Source organism: Pseudochaenichthys georgianus, unplaced genomic scaffold, assembly GCF_902827115.2.
Source record: "Pseudochaenichthys georgianus unplaced genomic scaffold, fPseGeo1.2 scaffold_938_arrow_ctg1, whole genome shotgun sequence".
NCBI classification, from domain to species: Eukaryota; Metazoa; Chordata; class Actinopteri; order Perciformes; family Channichthyidae; genus Pseudochaenichthys; species Pseudochaenichthys georgianus.
The window spans coordinates 1211-24595 of NW_027263465.1; the positions used below are offsets into that span (position 1 = coordinate 1211).

The 23385-nt window shown below is 43.8% G+C and overlaps 1 protein-coding gene across 1 annotated transcript; it reads left to right on the forward strand.

The window, feature by feature from the left end:
- The first annotated feature begins 468 nt into the window (after positions 1 to 468).
- Positions 469 to 20234, forward strand: LOC117444825 (uncharacterized). The gene is given in 5 exon segments (XM_034080199.2): positions 469 to 1061; positions 1063 to 1839; positions 17343 to 17474; positions 17695 to 17770; positions 18615 to 20234. Coding segments are annotated over 5 exon segments (3045 nt in total). The 3' UTR covers positions 20082 to 20234.
- The last annotated feature ends 3151 nt before the right edge of the window (positions 20235 to 23385 follow it).

Below are 23385 nucleotides of genomic sequence, written 5' to 3' on the forward strand. Positions count from 1 at the left end.
AGAAGTTTCATTTCGATTGCATGATATAGCCCAGCGCAACACCTTCGTCACACATGTTGCCACCTGTTTGTACCATTTTCAGGCGATTTGTAATATGTTCTAGAAAAACGATGTGTTTTGGGATATTTGTGGAGTTAGGTGGTCCGCGAGTGTTTTATTGGATAAGTGGTCCTTGGTATGAAAAAGTTTGAGAAACACTGCTTTAGAAGCTTCATTAAGACTGTACAACTGAATGATACTCTGAGCTACTTCAGGGTTAAAATGTCCCGTACTGCAGAGATGAAATGAGGTTAAACCAGTTTACGGAGGGCTGATGAGGAGTTGCTGGTGTTTGTGGTGAACAGAGAGACTAACCAGGAAACGCTTTCTTTTTCTCCCTCACTGCAGAGAGACAGACGGACTGAGAATAAGACGATCAGACGGACTGTACTTCCTGTCTGCTGTGTTTCAGCTTCAGTCAGAGACAACATGGCTTCCAGGTTAGAGGAAGATCTCTGCTGTCCGATCTGTCGGGAAGTCTTTAGAGATCCTGTTTGTCTGTCCTGTAGCCACAGCTTCTGTAAAGCCTGTCTGCAGACCTGGTGGACGGGGAAAGAAGTAAAGGCGTGTCCAGTTTGTAAGACAAGGTCATTGATGGATCCTCCCCCCTGCAACCTGGCATTGAAGAACCTGTGTGAGACCTTCTTACTGGAGAGAGATCAAAGTCCTCCAGAGGCTCTCTGCAGTCTGCACTCTGAGAAACTCAGACTCTTCTGTCTGGACCATCAGCAGCCAGTGTGTCTCGTCTGCAGAGATTCAAGAACACACACCAACCACAGCTTCAGACCCACGGATGAAGCTGCTCAGGATCTCAAGAAGGAGCTCCAGAAAGCTCTGCAGCGCTTTCAGGAGAAACGGGAGCTCTCTGAAGAAGTTAAAGTGAAGTTTGATCAAACAGCAGGACACCTGAAGGTCCAGGCTCAACGCACAGAGACGCAGATTAAGGAGCAGTTTAAGAAGCTTCACCATTTTCTAGAAGAGGAAGAGGAGGCCAGGGTGGCTGCACTGAGGGAGGAAGAGGAGGGTGATGATGGAGGAGAAGATGGAGGCTGTGAGCAGAGAGATAGCACACACAGTCAGAGCCACAGAGGAGGAGCTGAGAGCTGAAGACGTCTCCTTCCTGCACAACTACAAGGCTGCAGTGGAGAGGCTGCAGCGCCCCCTGCTGGAGGATACACAGCTGCCCTCAGGAGCTCTGATAGACCAGGCCAAACACCTGGGCAACCTCAGCTTCAACATCTGGAGCAAGATGAAGGACATGGTGACCTACTCTCCTCTCATCCTGGACCCAAACACTGCTGATCAAAGACTCATCCTGTCTGAAGGTCTGACCAGTGTGAGAGGAGAGGAGGAGGAAGGAGAGAAGCTTCCTGATAACCCAGAGAGGTTTGATTATGAATGGACTGTCCTGAGCTCTGAGGGCTTTAACTCCGGGACTCACAGCTGGGATGTCCAGGTCACAGGCAGTGCATTCTGGTATCTGGGCGTGTTAGCAGAGTCTGTCCGGAGGAAGGGAAGCATAGGCTCTGGGTTATGGGGAATAAGTCTCTTTGACGGTAAATACTCTGCAGAGCCTTCATTACATCCAGACACTCCTCTCAGCCTGAAGAAGAAGCTCCAGAGGGTCAGAGTGGATCTGGACTGGAACAGAGGAAAGTTGTCGTTCTCTGATCCTGACACTAACACACACATACACACCTTCACACACACTTTCACTGAGAGGGTGTTTCCGTACTTTAACACTGAGGGGGAAGTGAAGATATTACCACTGAAGGTGTGTGTGACAGTGGTTCAGAGCACGTAGAGATAGAGAGGAACCATAACTCCATATTTCTTATCTCTTAAAGGGGAAATGAATTGCATGTAACCTCTGCAGCTGCACCTCCTGCTGTCTCATTATAACCAGTGTTGTGCTAGTTACTGAAACCAGTAACTCGTTACCATTACTAGTTGCATGCCCACAGCCCGTCTCCGCATGTGACACAGGAAGTATCTAAGTACATTTACTCATCTCTGTTCGCCTGGCTGTTGACTATATAAAAAAACTAACGCAGTAACGCACCATGTAGTAACGGTAACTGAGTTACTGAATTTAAAAAGTAATGCGTTAGAGCAGTGTTGTAGTCAAGTCACCAATTCACGAGTCTAAGTCACCCTTGAGTCACCACTCTTCGAGTCCGAGTCCAAGTCCGAATCACCAAGGGAGAGTCATAGTCGAGTCCGAGTCCAAGTCCGAGTCACCCAAGGAGTGTCCAAGTCGAGTCCGAGTCATCATTACCTGTGTTCGAGTCCGAGTCCAATTCCGAGTCACTTAAGAAGAGTCCAAGTCAAGTCCGAGTCACAAGTCTTCATGTATTAATCTTCGTGGATATATGTTTTGAAATGTAGCTGCTCCTCTACATTGCTGTTATCCTGTCTATTGAACTGCTGTGAAGCGAGTTTGGCTACAATTCTTGTAATAGGTGCTATACAAATATAAAGCTTATTTCTAATATTCATATTATTATTATATATAAATAAACTATATTTAAAATGAGTTACCTTTTAGAGAAGTGATTATATTTGTATGCCAATATTTTCCTATGGTAAAGTTTTCGTTTTGCACTTTTATTTTGATAGTAATAAGATTGGGACTCTTATTTTGAAGGAACCTTTACGGGTTAAATCAGTTTACTGATAAAGATTTAGCCCCAGAAAGCACATGGCTACTTAGCATGCAAAATGATGTCATTATGCATGTTAAGTAGCCATGTGCTTTCGTGTTATCGGCTGAATCTTTATTTATTGATTAGATCACGTTACTCTGATGATCGTGTTCAAGACAGCCTATATGTCTGAACTCGATCCTTAGAGTAATGTGTTACGGAGCCTTCTCTTCTATATTGTTTCCACATAACGAGCATTTTGCGCTGCTCTTTTCCAATGTGGAAGCAGAATGTGTGAAAGCATACAGCACGATGCGGGGTGTGTCTCTAGACATCTCTAGACTGGAACAGCGGGGCCCAGTACGTGAACTCGCCATACAGGATAGAGGACATCAGACTCCAGAGAAAATGTGCTCGAGTCCAAGTCGGAGCGTCAATGTACGAGTCGAGTCCGAGTCATCGTGGGGGGGGAATTCACGAGTCCGAGTCCGAGTCCAAGTCATCCTGTCCGAGTCGCGTCAATCAGTGCGCGAGTCCGAGTCAAGTCACGAGTCCCGAAAATCGGCACTCAAGTCCGACTCGAGTCCGAGTCCAGGACTCGAGTACTCCATCTCTGCGTTAGAGTACTAGTTAGTCCCAACACTGATTATAACAAACACGTGTTTATTTTTGGTGCACTGGTTATTTTAATATCATGTTTTCCGATAGTGCAAATAAACTTTTCTGAAGCTTTTTTGTTAGTTTAACTTTTATTGGTTCTTCCTACAAATGATATGCTTTGAAAAGGTGATCCAGACAGAATCAGAACTTTCCATCAAGCCACTTTTAGTGACATCTCTAACTCATTATCTTCTCATTGACTTGTTGTGATGACTTGTTTGGCTTCTGTTGATGTTGTGAGACTTGTGTTTAACCAATATAAAATGAAAAGCTTTCTACATGTTGTGGTGGACATTCTTGAAATAAACTAGTCAAAGAGTTGTCCTGAGTCTTTAATCATGTTTTTCAAAAGAGGCGCACAGCATACAGAGAGAAATGTCTCCACAGCCGAGTACAACTACTCAGACTGAAGAGAGGGCTTTCATGCCGTTACAAGGAATACGCTTATTCATGAGATACCTGACCCCTGACCCTATCAACGTGCAATAGAGCCATGATCACTGGTCACCCCCTGTGTGGTCACATGTTACGACCCGCCTCCCTACTCAATAGTAGTGGCTCGTGAGGCAGTCCGCAACATAAAACAAAAGTACACAACACGTAGGCACTAAACCAGGGGTATTCAACTCAAATTCAACGAGGTCCAGTTAGAGACAATCTCCCCATGCATAGGTCCGGAACATCAAAATGTCTAAGTTGCTTTATGAATTAGTGTGATATATATTGAAGTAGCTGCAGCTTTATCAACGTATGCATGTAAACAACAACTGACTGCCAATCAAATAACGAAAGTACAATTCATAAACAACTATTTATTGTCATTAACATTGAACTACACAGAAATACAGTAAATACTGTGGATATGTGTAATGTTCCTCTCGGGCTGCATTTAAAAATAAAATAGAGAAAATAAATGAAATAGCTTTTGAAAATATGTGCATCTTAAAAGTGCTTAATCTGAGATAAATAAAATAAAGTGCAGCAGCAGCTTGAGTTTCCCTTTTTCTTTGTTAACCGTTTCACATCATGACTTAACAGTTCCAGACGATTATAGAACAATATCAATCTTTACATCATAACAACTGAACAGTTTTAAAGTTTCTCTTTCTTTCCCTCTTATATTGCAGTCCCTCACTCACTTTTTTAAAATGCAGAGCGAGAATTGAGCTGGAGCTTATTGTCCTGCCAGGAGTTTAAATCTGGGCTGAAATGGTGTCAGGGCCATTCTCACACACACGCAGGTGCTCATTGGTTACAGTGATGCAAACACAGGTATGGTGAAAAAAAGAGAACTATTCGAAGCAGAAAAAAAACAGCGTAATATACCATCTGACAAAGGCCTGTGCTATAATGCTTCAATTAACTGGCTATTCTTTATAATATACTCAGATCAATAGGAGACAGAGATGTTAAGTTAAAAATCAAGGGTTTTTATTATTATTTACAACAGGGGGGGGAACCTTTTTCCTTTCAATTTTTACAACATCCTCAGAGGGTCGTACAAATGATTGAACTCAACCTCTGCTTAAAAAAACTAAAATCACAGCCCATTCATTTGGCCTTTCTTTCATTCTGTGCAAAAAAAAAGCAACCTCTTAATCCAGATATCTCACCATGACTCACGTATGCATGCACGTGCACGGTGTGGCGTGACAACCAAAACAGAAAGATATGGACACAAGATGTGTGCAAATGTATTTAGTATCCTATCCATGTGAACATGATTTAACTGGGGGGGGGGACCTATCCTCCTATAGGGGGGTCCGGGGGCATGTTCCCCCGGGAAGATTTTTTTTAAATATTGATGTTAAAAGCATCAATCTGGTGCACTTTGAGAGCAACATGAAGAGATCTATGCATACATTTCAACACCCATATGAAACAGAACTGTAAACAGATTTTTATTTTTGGATATTTTACAAATCACTCTCCTTTTAAACTCTATTCTTGTTGTTTTTAACAACTTTTTTGTTACTGTCATATAGTATTTTATACCTGTTTTTCATTTAGTCTCATTAATAACTATGGAAAAAGACCAGAGAACCAGCGTCAGGCCCAAACTCACTGAAAAATAAACATGAATCTGTCAGTGATTCAAGCCTAAGTATTGAAAATAAACCATTCAGCTGCTCAGTCTGTAAGAAAGCTTTTTCACAGAGTAGGAATGTAAAGGCACACATAAGAATCCACACAGGAGAGAAACCATTGAGCTGCTCAGTTTGTGAGAAAGCTTTTTCACAGAGTAGGAATGAAAAGGCACACATAAGAATCCACACAGGAGAGAAACCATTCAGCTGCTCAGTCTGTAAGAAAGCTTTTTCACAGAGTAGGAATGTAAAGGCACACATAAGAATCCACACAGGAGAGAAACCACACAGCTGCTCAGTCTGTAAGAAAGCTTTTTCACAGAATACAGATTTAAAGAGACACATGAGAGTCCACACAGGAGAGAAAATATACAGCTGCAATGTTTGTAACAAAAGATTTAAATGGCCTAATGATTTCAAAAGACACAAGTGTGTTGGTCGTCAGTCCTCCAGCCTTTTCATCTTGCTTCTTAGGTACCAAAGTTGCTGAGGGGTTGAGCAAGAGGCTACAGATGTGCTTGCAGGTTGTACGAACATTTCAAGGTTAACTTTGGTTGTGTCTATTGTGTTTGGTGGTTGTGTTTTTGTGCCTCAGGTTGGAGGATCCTAGTGGGTCCTCCATTTTAAGGGAGGGGGTTTGACGATCCCTCCCCCCTTCTGCCTGGCTGTGCTCCCTGCCTTGCTGTCCTCTGGCAGGTACTGGGAGTGTCGTCCTGTTTGTGCCCGCCCATCTAGAGGCGGAGCCACAAGAAGGTATAAAGGTTGCCCAGCTGCAAGGATCACTCTCTGATTCAGATCCTGGCATGCTGCAGCAACCTCAGCCTACAGCCTGTGCTAGGTTTGATGCACCCTCCAACATGCTACAACACCCTTCCACACACTCACACACTGCTCACACTACTGACAGTCTAATTCTTACATACATTATTCATCAGAGGTGTTCTTCTATAACCTGTTAAATAAACATATATTTGGCATTTAACTCTGTGTGGCCTCCCTGTTTGTTCCAGCCTTTGGAAGGTTGTAACAGCGGAGCTATCAGAATAAGTGTGTGGCGTTGCTCTCTCACTCTGGCCAGAGTTGGGGGTAACAGAGCCAGGGGTGGGAACGCGTACAGAAGGCCCAGGGGCCAATCGTGCGCGAGTGCATCCACGCCTAACGGTGCATTTAGATCGCGCATCGAAAAGAACAGCTGACACTGAGCGTTGTCTTTCGATGCGAACAGATCCACCGCGGCTCTGCCGTAACGCACCCACAGCTGGCTCACAATCCTAGGATGTAGAGTCCAGTCTGCATAAAGTGGTGAACCTCTGGACAGTAGATCTGCCCCGAGGTTCATCACTCCCGGTACGTACGTCGCTCTCAGAGAGAGGAGACGTCTACCGCTCCATAGGAACAGTTTGCGCGCCAGTGTGTGTAACTGGAGAGAGCGCAGACCCCCTTGGCGGTTAATATACGATATTGTGGTCGTATTGTCTGTCCTCACGAGGACGTGATGTCCCCTGAGGAAAGGCAGAAAGCGTTTTAGGGTGAGAAACACCGCTAAAAGCTCCAGGTAATTTATGTGCGCCCGCTGGAGGTCTCTGCTCCAGAGACCCCTCACCGGGCGACCTTCATAAATACCTCCCCAACCTGTCAGACATGCGTCCGTGGTGACCACCTTCCGTGAAAGGACAGCACCCATGGGCACACCTCGTACTAGAAAAGTCGGGTGCAGCCAGTGGCGCAGTGCCATTACGCATTTCACAGTAACCATCACTCTCATGTGTAAGCGTCCCAGTCGTACGACCAGGATGGCTGACGCCATGAGCCCCAGTAACCGCAGGCATGATCTGAAGAGAACATGCAGAGCAAGACAAGCTCTGAAAGCTTTCACTCTTTCCGCTGACAAGCGGGCTGTAAAGGGCACCGAGTTCAGGCGTAAACCCAGGAAGAGTACAGTCTGCGCGGGGCACAACATGCTCTTCTCTGTGTTTATTATGAAACCCAGGTTGAGCAGGTGCTTTACGAGGACATTTGTCTGCGTAACAGCCTCCTGCTCCGACTGTGCGAGAAGCAGCCAGTTGGTAGGTCGCCAGGCGAATAACATGTTGTCTTAACGGGGCTATCGTGGCTTCCGTACAAACAGCCTTGGACTGAGAGACAGACCGAAGGGGAGTACTCTGTATTCATAACAGATCCCCTGAAATGCGAATCTCAGATATTTCCTGTGTGGGTAATATACTGGGATGTGAAAATACGCATCTTTCAGGTCGACTAATGTAAACCAGTCGTTTTGTCTCACGAGCCGCAGCAGAGATGTGAGTGAGCATTCTGAACTTATATCTTTTTAGATATTTGTTCAGAGCCCTCAAATCAAGTATTGGCCGAATTCCGTTCCCTCCCCGTTTGGGAACGAGGAAGTACTTGGAATAGAAGCCGCCCTGACTCTGCTCGGCGGGTACAATAGATATAGTCCTCTTTTCTAGGAGTGAGAGAATATCTCTCTCCAGAATGTGGGCTGACTCTCCTCGGGCCTGCGAATGCAGAATGCCCGAGAAGCGAGGGGGGGTGACAGCGAATTGGAGTCTGTAGCCCTGTGTTACTGTCTTGAAAACCCAAGCAGATGATGTGAGCATCTTCCACTGCATGCTCCTCAGAGCCAGTGGAGATGTCACATCTCTTCCCCTCTGAGTCTCTATTTGTTGTGTTATGGGGCCCTCTAGTGTCTGAACACAGTGGTGCCCCTTTTCGACAATCCCCAGCCGGCACTGCGCATGTGCGTGACTAGTGCTGCGTACCGGTACGCCGAACCGGTACTGGACTTGTAAAAAGTTTCGGTTCAAGTCCGGTTAAAACCGGAACGTCAGGAACCGGTACTTGGACTCGCAAAAAAACTAGCACTTACGTATATTCTGGTGTCTGTGGTTATTTAAACATTCCCTGATAAACGTTATTCAGCGTCAATAAATGAGTGCTAATCCCAGTGTGCTCAGTGTACAACATCACATGTCATTTCACCTTCGATTCGCCGTTTGAAAACGTAGCATTTCGCCACATGCTAATGCTAACCGGAAGTGAAGAATTTTCAGAATAAAAGTATTAAGTAAATAGTGTGAACTTCCGTTTTTTTCAGAATAAAACTGATTTAAATTAAATAGTGTATTTAATTCAAAATTACGCCATATCAACATTAATTTTAATTTCTAACAGTATGTATGTACATCACTATGTATGTAGTATGTACTGTATAATGTACACATGTAGAGTTGTAGAAAATACATGGTGTACAGACAGTACAGTACACTCTGACTGTACAGTCACTACAGTTTAGCCTATACTGTATAGTAGGTGTGTAACAGTGTAATGCGTATAGTCTACTCTACACTCTACCTTTCAGCAACGCTTTAGGGATTTAGGCTCAGTCAGCTCAGGGACCGTTTGGTTACTTTAGTTTGGTAAATGAAATACATGTTTGAACTTTGTAGTAGTTCACTGTAGTTGCTCTCATAAGTCATTTGTAGACTAAGTGGCAAAAAATGTTTTTTTTTTACATTTGTACTTTGTAGAGAAATGTAGACACAAGTTGGAAGGGAGCGCAATAAACCTGACGAGTTTGAATTTGAGTTGATTATGAGTTAATTTTCAATGAATAATTAGCTCACAATAAGTTCACTTTAGTCACACAACTTGACACAAGCCATGGGTTCAGGTCCGGACTTATAAGTCCGGACCTGAACCTGAACCTCTGGACTTGAGTCCGGACCTGAACCTGAATGTGAGTCCAGGTACGCAGCACTACGCGTGGCGGTGGTGCCTTCACAGACTCGTCTGTAATCCGCCTTTTGAGAGATGCCGTAGCTGCTCTCAGAAGGGGAACAGTTGACGGGCTGTTTATTGGTTCTATTGTTTTTCTTTTAATTTTTTTTACCCTTCGAGGGAAGCAGAGGTGGAGGGCCTCGTCCTTTTTTTTCTCGACTCACACCTCCTTTGCATGGAGGCGAGAGCGGAGCCGAAAATTCCCCCGGGAACGATGGGCATATCCAGCACATCCTCCTTTTCCCGGTCTGGGAGGTTGGTGAGGTTGAGCCATCTCGCTCTTTCCTGCACCACCATGATCCCCATTGCCTTGCCCGTGGCCTGGACGGCGCAGCGTTGGACACGGAGACAAATGTCCGTGACCGCTGCCATCTCGTCCAGAGTGGCTGCCCCGGGTTACCCGACAGGTCCTCGCAGAGCTCCGCTTGTTAAGCGGTTAGCAGCGAGGACACATTCAGGGCCCTGGCGGACAACGCTGCAGCTTTGTAGGACCGTTCAGTCATTGTCGACTGAAAACGGTCCGACTTTGCTGGCAGCGTGGGGTTCCTGCTTGGTGACGGGCCCATCCTCGGTAGGAGGTGGGCCGCTACCAGCGGTTCCATGGGCGGTATGCGGAGCAGGCCGAGCTTCTCCATTCCGTCACAGTCTAGGGAGGAGGCACCCTGGATTGGGACCTTGTTGCTGAAGGGACGGTCTCTCCACGAGACCGACACCTCATCCAACATCTCCGGGAAGACCGGAAGGAGTTGCCTCTTCGTCCGCGCTGCTTGGGGAAAATGTTTCCCTTCGTAGCGGGACCTGGAGGTCTCCTTGGCCATTTCAGGCCACGGGATGTCGAGTCTGGCCGCAGCGCGTTTACACACGGCCTGCAGGTCCATGCTCAGACAGGGCGAAGCTGGTGTGCTATCGCCCGGGAGAGCAGCCCTCGCTCCAGGCTTTGCAGCCTGAGCCGATGACATGAAGGTGTCCTCTTCCTGTTCATCCGACTCGGACAGGAGGAACGCCAAGGCGTCCTCTTCGTCCTTATCGTAGTCCAGCTCGAGGACGTCCTCCGCGGGTGAGACCATGGTGAGGTCTAACCGGGAGCCCCAGCTCGGTAAAGCGTGGGGTTCCGTTCCCGCGTGTCTTGCCGTCACCGAGTCCCGGCCTGCCAGGGCGCGGGATTCCGGTTTTGTGGCCATTGCAGATAATGAGCCCTAGATCGACACGGAGAGGGGTTCACTCTCTGCGGCGGACGCCCCGTGTCTTGACTGCCGGCCGGCGGGTCAGTGGACATGGGGGGGTCCTGTTCCGACAGGCTAGCTTGGCGTGCTAGCCGTCGGCGGTGGCTCTTCATGGTAAAGCGGACACAATGTCCGCACGAGCCGGGGTTGTCGATAGCGCCTCGGGCGTGTTCCAGCCCGAGGCAGGACGAGCAGACCTGGTGTGTCTGCGCCCGAGATCTTCAACCCGCAGCCGCAGAGTCGAGCCACCGAGTCCCTGACTCCTCTGGTGTGAGGGAGAGGGGCGTCCATCTTGTTCGCCTCGTGGCGTGGAGAGGACCCGCTCTCAACAGGTAAGATGGGAGAAAAAATATGTTACCACCCTGTCCTTAATCCGGAGAAAAGGACGGTGTGGGTCTTTTATTCCCGGAGAATACTGACTGGTGTGACAGTATGCTCCTATAATCCTTTCTTGCTCCGTGGAGAAGAGAAAAGAAAAAACTTCATCGCTACCGTGATGTCGATAGCAACAGGTGTGTTGCTAGCTTAAAAAAAAAATCAGACCTACCTTACTTTCCGGGGAAGAGAAGGGCGAGGTCGATTTTAATACTAACTGGTGTTAGTATTACCGTCTTCCTGCAAAGCAGAAGGAGTAGCCGGCGAGCGCCCGTCGACCGAAATGGATATTTGGGTTCAGTCTGTGGACCGTTAAGCTTGTCCGGCTACTATAGAGATGTGCTCTGAAGCGAGAAGAGGTGTTTGAATGGCGCATGCATCGTGGCGCAAGCTACTTATAGGGGGTGAATTCCCTGGCGCTGACGTCAAGATCACCAGCCAATCAGGATTGGCGTAATGAGATTGATGCTTCTGTTTGCTCCGCGATGAGGCGCATCCCATAGTGAGACATCGAACGGAGTGTTATGAATGAGAACAGGAAATACGAGAAGCGTTTTATTTTGAAAGTCAAAGAAACGTTCCTCTCATAGGCGGCGCGTGAGGCTCAGGTTTGGGAAGGCTAAATCACTTTTTTTTTACCTGACGCTGCCCGCCTCCGGCGTCTATAGAAAAGAGATCAACTCAGTGAAAGCACCGCCTGCTGAAAAATCAGAGCTCAGTGTGCGGAGTTTAAATCTCTCAAGTCATATTACAGGATAAAGGAAATACAGTTTAAACTGCTGTATGCAGAGAAGACGCCGACGTGTCGCACTTATCATTCATATCACATTCAATCAGATCATCGATCATATAATATCATAGCCTATATTATCTCCTTATCTGAGTCAGCTGAGCCGTATCGTGCAACACTCACAGTGTCACATACTCAGTGGCGACTGGTCATTAGGGGCACAGCCCCACCTAGTGTCAGCAGAAAGTATTAAAAATAATGATTACAAAATAATGCAAAAAATGTATTAAAAAATATATTAAATATATGTTAAGATCATGTTTAATCATCTGATTCGTCTGTACATTGCTGTTTTAGTCTGTGTTGTTCTAATTAGTGTCTACAGTGTGTGCCTGTTGAGCTGTTTAGAGCCATGTGGGACAAAACCCGATCATGCCCCTCCCTCTTACTGTCTAAGTCAATGGTGACTGTAAAAACTACACTGCGCATGCTCAGAATATTTTCCTATTTAATGTGTGTGGCAAAAAAATAATGACCCTAGCGGCAAAGTGCTGCCATCCCCACCATACGTCATCTCACATCATTCAGAGCTGATTGGCTGTAAGTACGTGTGCCGCGAAAAGTGTGGTGTGTGAAGAGGAGACGAGAGAGCTGCAGTGACGCGTCCTAAAACCAGGAAGTAAGCTGCGCATGGCTTCCCTCGACAAAAAAGCAATGAGATTTCTCCATAGGATTTTAGAAAATAGCTCCAAATAAGATCTGTGGGAAACAAACCTGTTAGATAAATGAACGTTTTGTTCAACCGGATAATATCCACATGTCTACCCTACTTTTATAATTTTCGAATCATAAATCTATTGATTAGATTAGATTTATGATATACTTTTGAAACTACAAGAACATAAGGAGGACTTTTACAAAAAAGTAATAGAGATTTTTGTCCAGAAGGATAGGCAAATGGACCTAATCTTCAAGTCAAGGTAAGACCGCAATTTGATTGAAAATGGGATCTTACTAAGAGAAAACAATTCAATATTTAAATGATAAAATCACATTTTTTGGGTATCCTTTTGTTGAACTGTCTGTTTAAAATTAATTGAAGCATCAGACAAAAAAAGCTTTTGAAAATAATATTATATTTTGATTTAGGTCAAAATATAATATTTGTAAACCTGAAGAGTCAGTGCCAGTGCGTCACTGCAGAAGCTTATATATAGACATCTACGTGTTTTGTGCCCCACCACTTTTGTACATATAGAAACGCCACTGCAGATACTGTATGCAGAAGTATTATTTTAAGCAACACATTAGGTTGACGAAACACTCAACTCAAATGTAATTAAAGTCAGATCCACTCGTGTCTTAGTGATATCATAAAACTGTTACGCTTTCAAACACTGTTTATTTATTTTGTAACCAGTTCTGTATTCACCTTGCAGGTGGCTTGTATCCTGGATTATTATGTTTAAGTCATGGATGACTATTAGACAAATATGAACTTTAAAGTTCATATTTGTCTAATATTAGTTTACTTTTCATTAATGAAGTATGACGCTGCGCTGTCAGGACACTTGTCCCTGTTTGTGATTGGTCAAATGTTGCTAACCCCACCCCTTTCACGTGAACACGCTCTCAGCTGGTGAGAGAAGCCCTGGCTTGATTTACCGAGTTGATATTAACCAGCGTCGAGATCTCGTTTGTTAGGGTTAGTTTAGATAACTCAAACATATCCAGGGTTTGAACTGGCTTCGTAGTACAGGGCACAGGTGGCTGCATAGCAGTGCTAATGTCAAAGACACAAACATTATACATTATATTTTTATTTTACCAGGATGCAGTGACACAAATATTTGGGAAGGCTTAGCCTTCGCTAGCCTACAGCACCCGCCGCCCCTGGTTCCTCTGTTTCCTTCGGGTCTACTGGTCTGAATTGTGAGCATTATTTATTTAAAGCTAAATGTGAAACCTCCTGTTAAAAACTGCGGTCAAGCCAGCCTCCACTTGGGAAAACACAGTCAAGCCAGCCCGCACGTGATATTGGGGTGCGCGAATATTAGAAGCATTACGGTAAAATCCCAGCGCTTACTCGGTCAATAACAAAAGCACCTATAAAATCAAACCAAACATATTAAATTAAGAAATATGTACTATATAATGTGATCAATAATTATTTAAAACAAACTACGTATAACTACCACGAGTAAATGTAAAATGTAAGGAGTTTCAAAATAAAAGTCCTTTGAAATCTCATATTGAAATCTCATATATGAGCTATCAGCCCTGTGTTTAGATAAGAATAAAACGAAATCTCTCCCTGATGCAAGACTCATCTCACTGCAGGGTGATAGAAGGACAGCCCATCTACTCACCCAGAAAAAATCAGGACATTCTGATGTGGAGTTTCAAAATAAAAGACCTTTGAAATCCCATATATGAGCTATCAGCCCTGTGTTTAGATAAGAATAAAACGAAATCTCTCCCTGATCCAAGACTCATCTCACTGCAGGGTGATAGAAGGACACCCCATCTACTCACCCAGAAAAAATCAGGACATTCTGATGTGGATTTTCAAAATAAAAGACCTTTGAAATCCCATATATGAGCTATCAGCCCTGTGTTTAGATAAGAATAAAACGAAATCTCTCCCTGATGCAAGACTCATCTCACTGCAGGGTGATAGAAGGACAGCCCATCTACTCACCCAGAAAAAATCAGGACATTCTGATGTGGAGTTTCAAAATAAAAGACCTTTGAAATCCCATATATGAGCTATCAGCCCTGTGTTTAGATAAGAATAAAACGAAATCTCTCCCTGATCCAAGACTCATCTCACTGCAGGGTGATAGAAGGACACCCCATCTACTCACCCAGAAAAAATCAGGACATTCTGATGTGGATTTTCAAAATAAAAGACCTTGAAATCCCATATATGAGCTATCAGCCCTGTGTTTAGATAAGAATAAAACGAAATATCTCCCTGATGCAAGACTCATCTCACTGCAGGGTGATAGAAGGAAACCCCATCTACTCACCCAGAAAAAATCAGGACATTCTGATGTGGAGTTTCAAAATAAAAGACCTTTGAAATCCCATATATGAGCTATCAGCCCTGTGTTTAGATAAGAATAAAACGAAATCTCTCCCTGATGCAAGACTCATCTCACTGCAGGGTGATAGAAGGACAGCCCATCTACTCACCCAGAAAAAATCAGGACATTCTGATATATAGTTTCAAAATAAAAGACCTTTGAAATCCCATATATGAGCTATCAGCCCTAATAGAATGTCCTGATTTTTTCTGGGTGAGTAGATGGGCTGTCCTTCTATCACCCTGCAGTGAGATGAGTCTTGCATCCGGGAGAGATTTCGTTTTATTCTTATCTAAACACAGGGCTGATAGCTCATATATGGGATTTCAAAGGTCTTTTATTTTGAAACTCCACATCAGAATGTCCTGATTTTTTCTGGGTGAGGAGATGGGGTGTCCTTCTATCACCCTGCAGTGAGATGAGTCTTGGATCAGGGAGAGATTTGTTTTATTCTTATCTAAATAAAGGGCTGATAGCTCATATATGGGATTTCAAAGGTCTTTTATTTTGAAACTCCACATCAGAATGTCCTGATTTTTTCTGGGTGAGTAGATGGGGTGTCCTTCTATCATATTTCTTAATTTAATATGTTTGTTTTGTTTTTATAGGTGCTTTTGTTATTGACCGAGTAAGCGGTGGGATTTTACCGTAATGCTTCTAATATTCGCGCGCCCCAATATCACGTGCGGGCTGGCTTGACTGTGTTTTCCCAAGTGGAGGCTGGCTTGACCGCGGCGCAGTTGTTAAAATAATGACAGTAATTGTGCATTGTGTGCATGTGTAGTACATTTGAAATGAAGGCACGTGTGCACACCGAAAAAGACACAGCTACATTCAACCAAAACGAGGTAAACATTTAACTTTATATAATATGTATAACAATGCATCAAATACTGAGGTGGTACTCAGATCTTGTACTTGAGTAAAAGTAGAAGTACTCAGATCTCGTACTTGAGTAAAAGTACTCAGATCTTGTACTAGAGTAAAAGTAGAAGTACCAGAGTGTAGGAATACTCTGTTACAGTAAAAGTAGAAAAGTATTATCATCAACATATCGTTAAAGTAGCGACAGTAAAAGTAGTGATTGTGCAGACTGGTCCATTTCAGAATAATATATATGATATGTTTTATAATGATTGATCATTAAAGTGTTCTCAAAGCTGGTAAAGGGGCAGCTAGTTTGAATGGCTTTGTATACTGCAGGGTAGCATGTGAATTTACGCCAGGTGGAACTAAAGTCTGATTTAAGACTTGATGATATTTCACATCATTCATCCAGATCTGCAAAGTAACTAAAGGTATTAATACATGTAGTGGAGTAAAAGTACACCATTTACCTCTGAACTGTAGAGGAGTAAAATTACAGAGTAGCTTAAACTGGAAATACTCAAGTGAAGTACAAGTACCTACGAATTGTACTTAGGTAGAGTACCCGAGTACATTCAATTTCACCTAAATCAGGTTTCACTTGAAACCAATCACAGCCCTGATTTGATCTACATATGCAAATAACAATATACATATAAAAGAGTCTTCACACGCTTCTTTAAAGGTGCCATGTTCTCAAAGCCCATGAGTGTCTTTACCCCTTTGTCTGCACTGATGAGTTGTTGACAACATTTCCTCTCTATACGTGGACAACAATGGTTACAAAATAGCTTATCCGACAGGTTTAATCAACATAAAACTGGTTTACTCTCAGCAGTGTAAAATGTGTTGTTTTTCAATGTTATGTGATTTATACACGCCTATATGGTTCCAGAATTGGCCGTTCTGACGAATGGGTTTTGTACTTCTATACTATTTCTACTGTGGTGGAATTTAACCAATAGAAACTAACAAATACCAATAAAATGGTGAGGAACGGGGACCGTATTGTTATGTTTGGAAGTTATAACGGGAATTTTTTACCATTTGAGGAACTTGTCAGTAAATACGATATCCCTCGTAAACATTTTTTAAAATATCTGCAACTCAGGAGCTTTGTTGGAGCGAACCAGGATCGACTCATGCTGTCCCCTGCCCTGTCTATATTGGAGAACGTTTTAATGAAAAACCCCTTTGGGAAGGGCATCATATCTGAATTCTATGATCTCCTGCTGGCGAGAGACGGCTGAGCTGACCGCAGTGCAGAATCGCTGTATAGTTGAAATCTCCTAACAATGTTGTCCATTTCAGACATAGGTCTATTATATTCACAGCCCTTAATAACATTCATTTTCTGTGCTCAATATGTGTCGTCCATTTTCGTTGTGAAAACAAATGGACCGTCCTCATCTGCGCTCTTAATTTGTAAGGTAACTTCCGGTAGCAGAATATGATTTTTTTTGTTTCTGTTTTCTAGTGATTTTATTTTTTGTTTTGAGAAGTAGAAAATTAAAATCATCCCGTTTTTTAACTTGAGTAAATCCCTTTTTGACCATGATAAAGAAAAACGCCAAATATCCAGTCGTTTTTTGATTTTGAATATCCATTTGTGAAAAGAAAATCCAAAAACCAAAACATACACTGACCAAGGAGCTTTAATGGCATCACCATATCAAACAACTTCTTCAGAATCAAGATGAAATAAGAGTTTGAAGAAGAATGAATTTATGAATAAATAAACAACAAGAAAATAAATACCAGTGTTCCTGAATTCAGCACACAGAACGAGATTTGATCACGTGAACACACCGTTTCCACGAGATTTGAAGGAGGAGATTTGAAGGAGGAGGAGCACAGGTATATATACTTCCCACACACAGCCGGAGCAGGAGCACAGAAGGCGGAGTGGAGGAGGACAGCAAGACCCCGGAGAAGCAGCATCAGCAGCCTCGGACTCTCAGGTGAGTGTAAAACCCATGTGTTCAACGCTTCATCCGGGGACAAAGACCTTTAAAACTAAACTAAAAACACGAGGAGAGGAAACAGGAAATACGAGAAGCATTTTATTTTGAAAGTCAAGGAAACGTTCCTCTGTTTCCTTCGGGTCTACTGGTCTGAATTGTGAGCATTATTTATTTAAAGTTAAATGTGAAACCTTCTTTAAAAATAATGACAGTAATTGTGCACGTGTAGTACATTTGAAATGAAGGCACGTGTGCACACCGAAAAAGACACAGCTACATTCAACCAAAACGAGGTAAACATTTAACTTTATATAATATTTATAACAATGCATCAAATACTGAGGTGGTACTCAGATCTTGTACTTGAGTAAAAGTAGAAGTACTCAGATATTGTACTTGAGTAAAAGTAGAAGTACTCAGATATTGTACTTGAGTAAAAGTAGAAGTACTCAGATCTTGTACTTGAGTAAAAGTAGAAGTACCAGAGTGTAGGAATACTCTGTTACAGTAAAAGTGTGAAATGTTACCAATATACTCACGGACCACTAGGGGGAATTCCTCTGTGGAGCTGAAAGTCCTGCTACACTTTAGAACAGTGCTTCTCAAAGTGTGGTCCGCGGACCACTGGTGGTCCGTGAGGGCCCCCTAGTGGTTTGTGAGTATATTGGTAAAAATTCACATTTTAAATAAATAAATACATTTAAGTTTTCGGCACTCTCGCAGGAATATCTCCGCAATGGAGCAAGCAGAGGTTTCATTTCGATTGCATGATATAGCCCAGCACAACACCTTCGTCACACATGTTGCCACCTGTTTGTACCATTTTCAGGCGATTTGTAATATGTTCTAGAAAAACGATGTGTTTTGGGATATTTGTGGAGTTAGGTGGTCCGCGAGTGTTTTTTTATTGGGTAAGTGGTCCTTGGTATGAAAAAGTTTGAGAAACACTGCTTTAGAAGCTTCATTAAGACTGTACAGCTGAATGATACTCTGAGCTACTTCAGGGTTAACATGTCCCGTACTGCAGAGATGAAATGAGGTTAAACCAGTTTACGGAGGGCTGATGAGGAGTTGCTGGTGTTTGTGGTGAACAGAGAGACTAACCAGGAAACACTTTCTTTTTCTCCCTCACTGCAGAGAGACAGACGGACTGAGAATAAGACGATCAGACGGACTGTACTTCCTGTCTGCTGTGTTTCAGCTTCACTCAGAGACAACATGGCTTCCAGGTTAGAGGAAGATCTCTGCTGTCCGATCTGTCGGGAAGTCTTTAGAGATCCTGTTTGTCTGTCCTGTAGCCACAGCTTCTGTAAAGCCTGTCTGCAGACCTGGTGGACGGGGAAAGAAGTAAAGGAGTGTCCAGTTTGTAAGACAAGGTCATTGATGGATCCTCCCCCCTGCAACCTGGCATTGAAGAACCTGTGTGAGACCTTCTTACTGGAGAGAGATCAAAGTCCTCCAGAGGCTCTCTGCAGTCTGCACTCTGAGAAACTCAGACTCTTCTGTCTGGACCATCAGCAGCCAGTGTGTCTCGTCTGCAGAGATTCAAGAACACACACCAACCACAGCTTCAGACCCACGGATGAAGCTGCTCAGGATCTCAAGAAGGAGCTCCAGAAAGCTCTGCAGCGCTTTCAGGAGAAACGGGAGCTCTCTGAAGAAGTTAAAGTGAAGTTTGATCAAACAGCAGGACACCTGAAGGTCCAGGCTCAACGCACAGAGACGCAGATTAAGGAGCAGTTTAAGAAGCTTCACCATTTTCTAGAAGAGGAAGAGGAGGCCAGGGTGGCTGCACTGAGGGAGGAAGAGGAGCAGAAGAGGAGGGTGATGATGGAGGAGAAGATGGAGGCTGTGAGCAGAGAGATAGCACACACAGTCAGAGCCACAGAGGAGGAGCTGAGAGCTGAAGACGTCTCCTTCCTGCACAACTACAAGGCTGCAGTGGAGAGGCTGCAGCGCCCCCTGCTGGAGGATACACAGCTGCCCTCAGGAGCTCTGATAGACCAGGCCAAACACCTGGGCAACCTCAGCTTCAACATCTGGAGCAAGATGAAGGACATGGTGACCTACTCTCCTCTCATCCTGGACCCAAACACTGCTGATCAAAGACTCATCCTGTCTGAAGGTCTGACCAGTGTGAGAGGAGAGGAGGAGGAAGGAGAGAAGCTTCCTGATAACCCAGAGAGGTTTGATTATGAATGGACTGTCCTGAGCTCTGAGGGCTTTAACTCCGGAACTCACAGCTGGGATGTCCAGGTCACAGGCAGTGCATTCTGGTATCTGGGCGTGTTAGCAGAGTCTGTCCGGAGGAAGGGAAGCATAGGCTCTGGATTATGGGGAATAAGTCTCTTTGACGGTAAATACTCTGCAGAGCCTTCATTACATCCAGACACTCCTCTCAGCCTGAAGAAGAAGCTCCAGAGGGTCAGAGTGGATCTGGACTGGAACAGAGGAAAGTTGTCGTTCTCTGATCCTGACACTAACACACACATACACACCTTCACACACACTTTCACTGAGAGGGTGTTTCCGTACTTTAACACTGAGGGGGAAGTGAAGATATTACCACTGAAGGTGTGTGTGACAGTGGTTCAGAGCACGTAGAGATGGAGAGGATCATTAACTCCATATTTCTTATCTCTTAAAGGGGAAATGAATTGCATGTAACCTCTGCAGCTGCACCTCCTGCTGTCTCATTAGAACCAGTGTTGTGCTAGTTACTGAAAACCAGTAACTAGTTACCATTACTAGTTACTTCATTTCAAAAGTAACTCAGTTACTTTACTGATTACTTACACCAAAAAGTAATGCGTTACTGTGAAAGTAACGTTTTAGTTACTTAAAAAAGGGCTCCCATTATATTAATGCCCTTATAGCCTTCATTTCAGTGCTGTTATTGCATTGGAGAATAATACAATCTGTTGATCAACTTGACATGCATTATATGCAATCTGGATAGCATCGATATTAGCTGGCTTTACATTTTTGTATATTCTTTCTCCAGGTAGTTGGAAAAAGTGTTCCGTCCCATATGCCGTGTGCCGCCCGGACATGCTATCATGCTAACTAGCTCCCTGAAAGCGGGTGACTCCACTGTAGCAATAGCCTGCATGTGTTCTACAACATACCGTTCAATGGCTTTATCGACTTTTCCCTGGCTAGCAGTCCCTTGGTTAAAATCCAGCCGGTGTTGCTGAGGTGCAGGTGGAGGTGGAGTGGCGTCGGCTGAGTCTCTGTGGTCTTAGCTACTAGCGTCGTCCCAGCATGTTGTTTCTGCAGATGTTTTAAGAGATGTGAATGACTGGTTTGGGCAGTAGATAGGCTCTTTGACCCGCCAGGACACAACTTACATTTAACTAAAACGTTCTTTTCTTTGTGCTCGACAAAAGTGAAATAGTGAGAATATCTCCAGGTGGAGAAACTAGACTTGAGCTCCGCCGCCGCCATGATAGTCTTGTTAGTAAACAACACAAACACGCCCACAGCCCGTCTCCGCATGTGACACAGGAAGTATCTAAGTACATTTACTCAAGTACTTAAGTACAGTTCTCATCTCTGTTCGCCTGGCTGTTGACTATATAAAAATACTAACGCAGTAACGCACCATGTAGTAACGGTAACTGAGTTACTGAATTTAAAAAGTAATGCGTTAGAGTACTAGTTAGTCCCAACACTGATTATAACAAACATGTGTTTATTTTTGGTGCACTGGTTATTTTAATATCATGTTTTCCGATAGTGCAAATAAACTTTTCTGAAGCTTTTTTGTTAGTTTAACTTTTATTGGTTCTTCCTACAAATGATATGCTTTGAAAAGGTGATCCAGACAGAATCAGAACTTTCCATCAAGCCACTTTTAGTGACATCTCTAACTCATTATCTTCTCATTGACTTGTTGTGATGACTTGTTTGGCTTCTGTTGATGTTGTGAGACTCGTGTTTAACCAATATAAAATGAAAAGCTTTCTACATGTTGTGGTGGAAATTCTTGAAATAAACTAGTCAAAGAGTTGTCCTGAGTCTTTAATCATGTTTTTCAAAAGAGGCGCACAGAGAGCAATGTCTCCACAGCCGAGTACAACTACTCTATTATTTATGTTATTACATTACATTACATTTAGCTGACGCTTTTATCCAAAGCGACTTACAATAAGTGCATTCGACCAGGAAGACACAACCTTGAAGAAAACAGAATCATATAAGAACATCAGGTTTCAAAGAGCCAATCGTTTCAAGTGCTACTCAACTGGCTTTAGATAAGCCAGTCCTTTATTAGTATATAAGTGCTCTGTTAGCAGTTCTTTGTTAGTCATTCTATCGCTTGAAGTGGATTTGAAAGAGATGAGTTTTCAATCTGCGCCGGAAGGTGTGTAAGCTTTCTGCGGTCCTGATTTCAATGGGGAGCTCATTCCACCATTTTGGAGCCAGGATAGCAAACCCACGTGTTTTTGCTGATGGGAACTTGGGTCCCCCTCGCAGCGAGGGTGCAGCGAGCCGTTTGGCTGATGCAGAGCGTAGAGCACGTGCTGGGGTGTACAGTTTAACCATGTCCTGGATGTAGGAAGGGCCAGATGCCTGGCGCATGCATGGATGTATAATAGAGTGGCGAAGTCCCGCCCATCTACTTCCGCCCCATGGGACCTTATTTCTGAAAGATTATGCATTGAAGTCAATGGGGAGAGAAAGATTATCTTTCCATCCTGTTTGAATTGTGCCACGAATTACACACATGATGTTTGTCAATCTTAACAAATAATTTCCATGTTGAGACTTTTCAACTTTAATTACCGCTGTTGCGCCGCCAGTCATTTTGTTCTGGAACCGGGCCTGCTTAGCCTGACCCTGGTGGTGGTGAATGGATAGTTGGGTCCATCGATATATATAAACAGTGTTTATATATATATATTAGGGCTGTCAGTCGATTAAAATATTTAATCGTGATTAATCGCATGATTGTCCATAGTTAATCGCAAATTAATCGCACATTTTGTATCTGTTCTAAATGTACCTTAGAGGAATATTTTTATTTTTCAAGTTTTTAATACTCTTATCAACATATGACTGGACAAATATGCTTTATGCTATTGTTTATTATCATTTGAACAATGAGAAATATTCTCATGAATATTAAGCACAACAACCTCTGAACATTACAAATATTCGCCTCAATTCAACCTGGAACCTCTCTCATACAATACAAATGGTGTGTGTGTGTGTGTGTGTGTGTGTGTGGGATCGTTGGAGCTATGTGCAACTCAAGGCATATGCTCGAACGGGAGCTGCCTGGACGCTGCAATCATGAGTGACTTCTACAATGTCCCGCTGTCTGCTTCCTGCATCAAGTCAAGTGCTCGGCACAGTTGTGTGGATAGATCGCTCCTCTGTTTTCATTTAAACAGCTCCTTATATCCGTTAGCGGAGCTAGCTAGCACCCGATGCTAACAACAACAATGCACGTAAGGTCTCTCTCTCGCTCGCTCGGACCACACACACACACACCCTCCCGGTCCTCCCAATAGCCAGTCGGTGCCTGCCGGTGAGCGTGGAAGTGTGGTCTGCCACAAGCAGGCGGTAGGAGCGGGGCTGTCAGCATCAGTTTGTAGATGGTATTTTAAACTCGATGCGCTCTGAAAACTACGGGGCGACCGAGGAAAAAAAAATACACATGCGTTTAATCCTGTTAAAATAATTAGTGGCGTTAATTTTTTTTTTGCGTTAACGCGTTATTAACGCGTTAACTTGACAGCCCTAATATATATATATTATATAATATATATATTAGGGCCGACCCAACCATAGATATATATATATAATATATATATCTATGGTTGGGTCGGTCTGAAGAGGAGGGGCTTAGCTTGACCCTGGATTCAGAGGGACAGGAGGTGAACAAGGGGTCGAGGAGGGT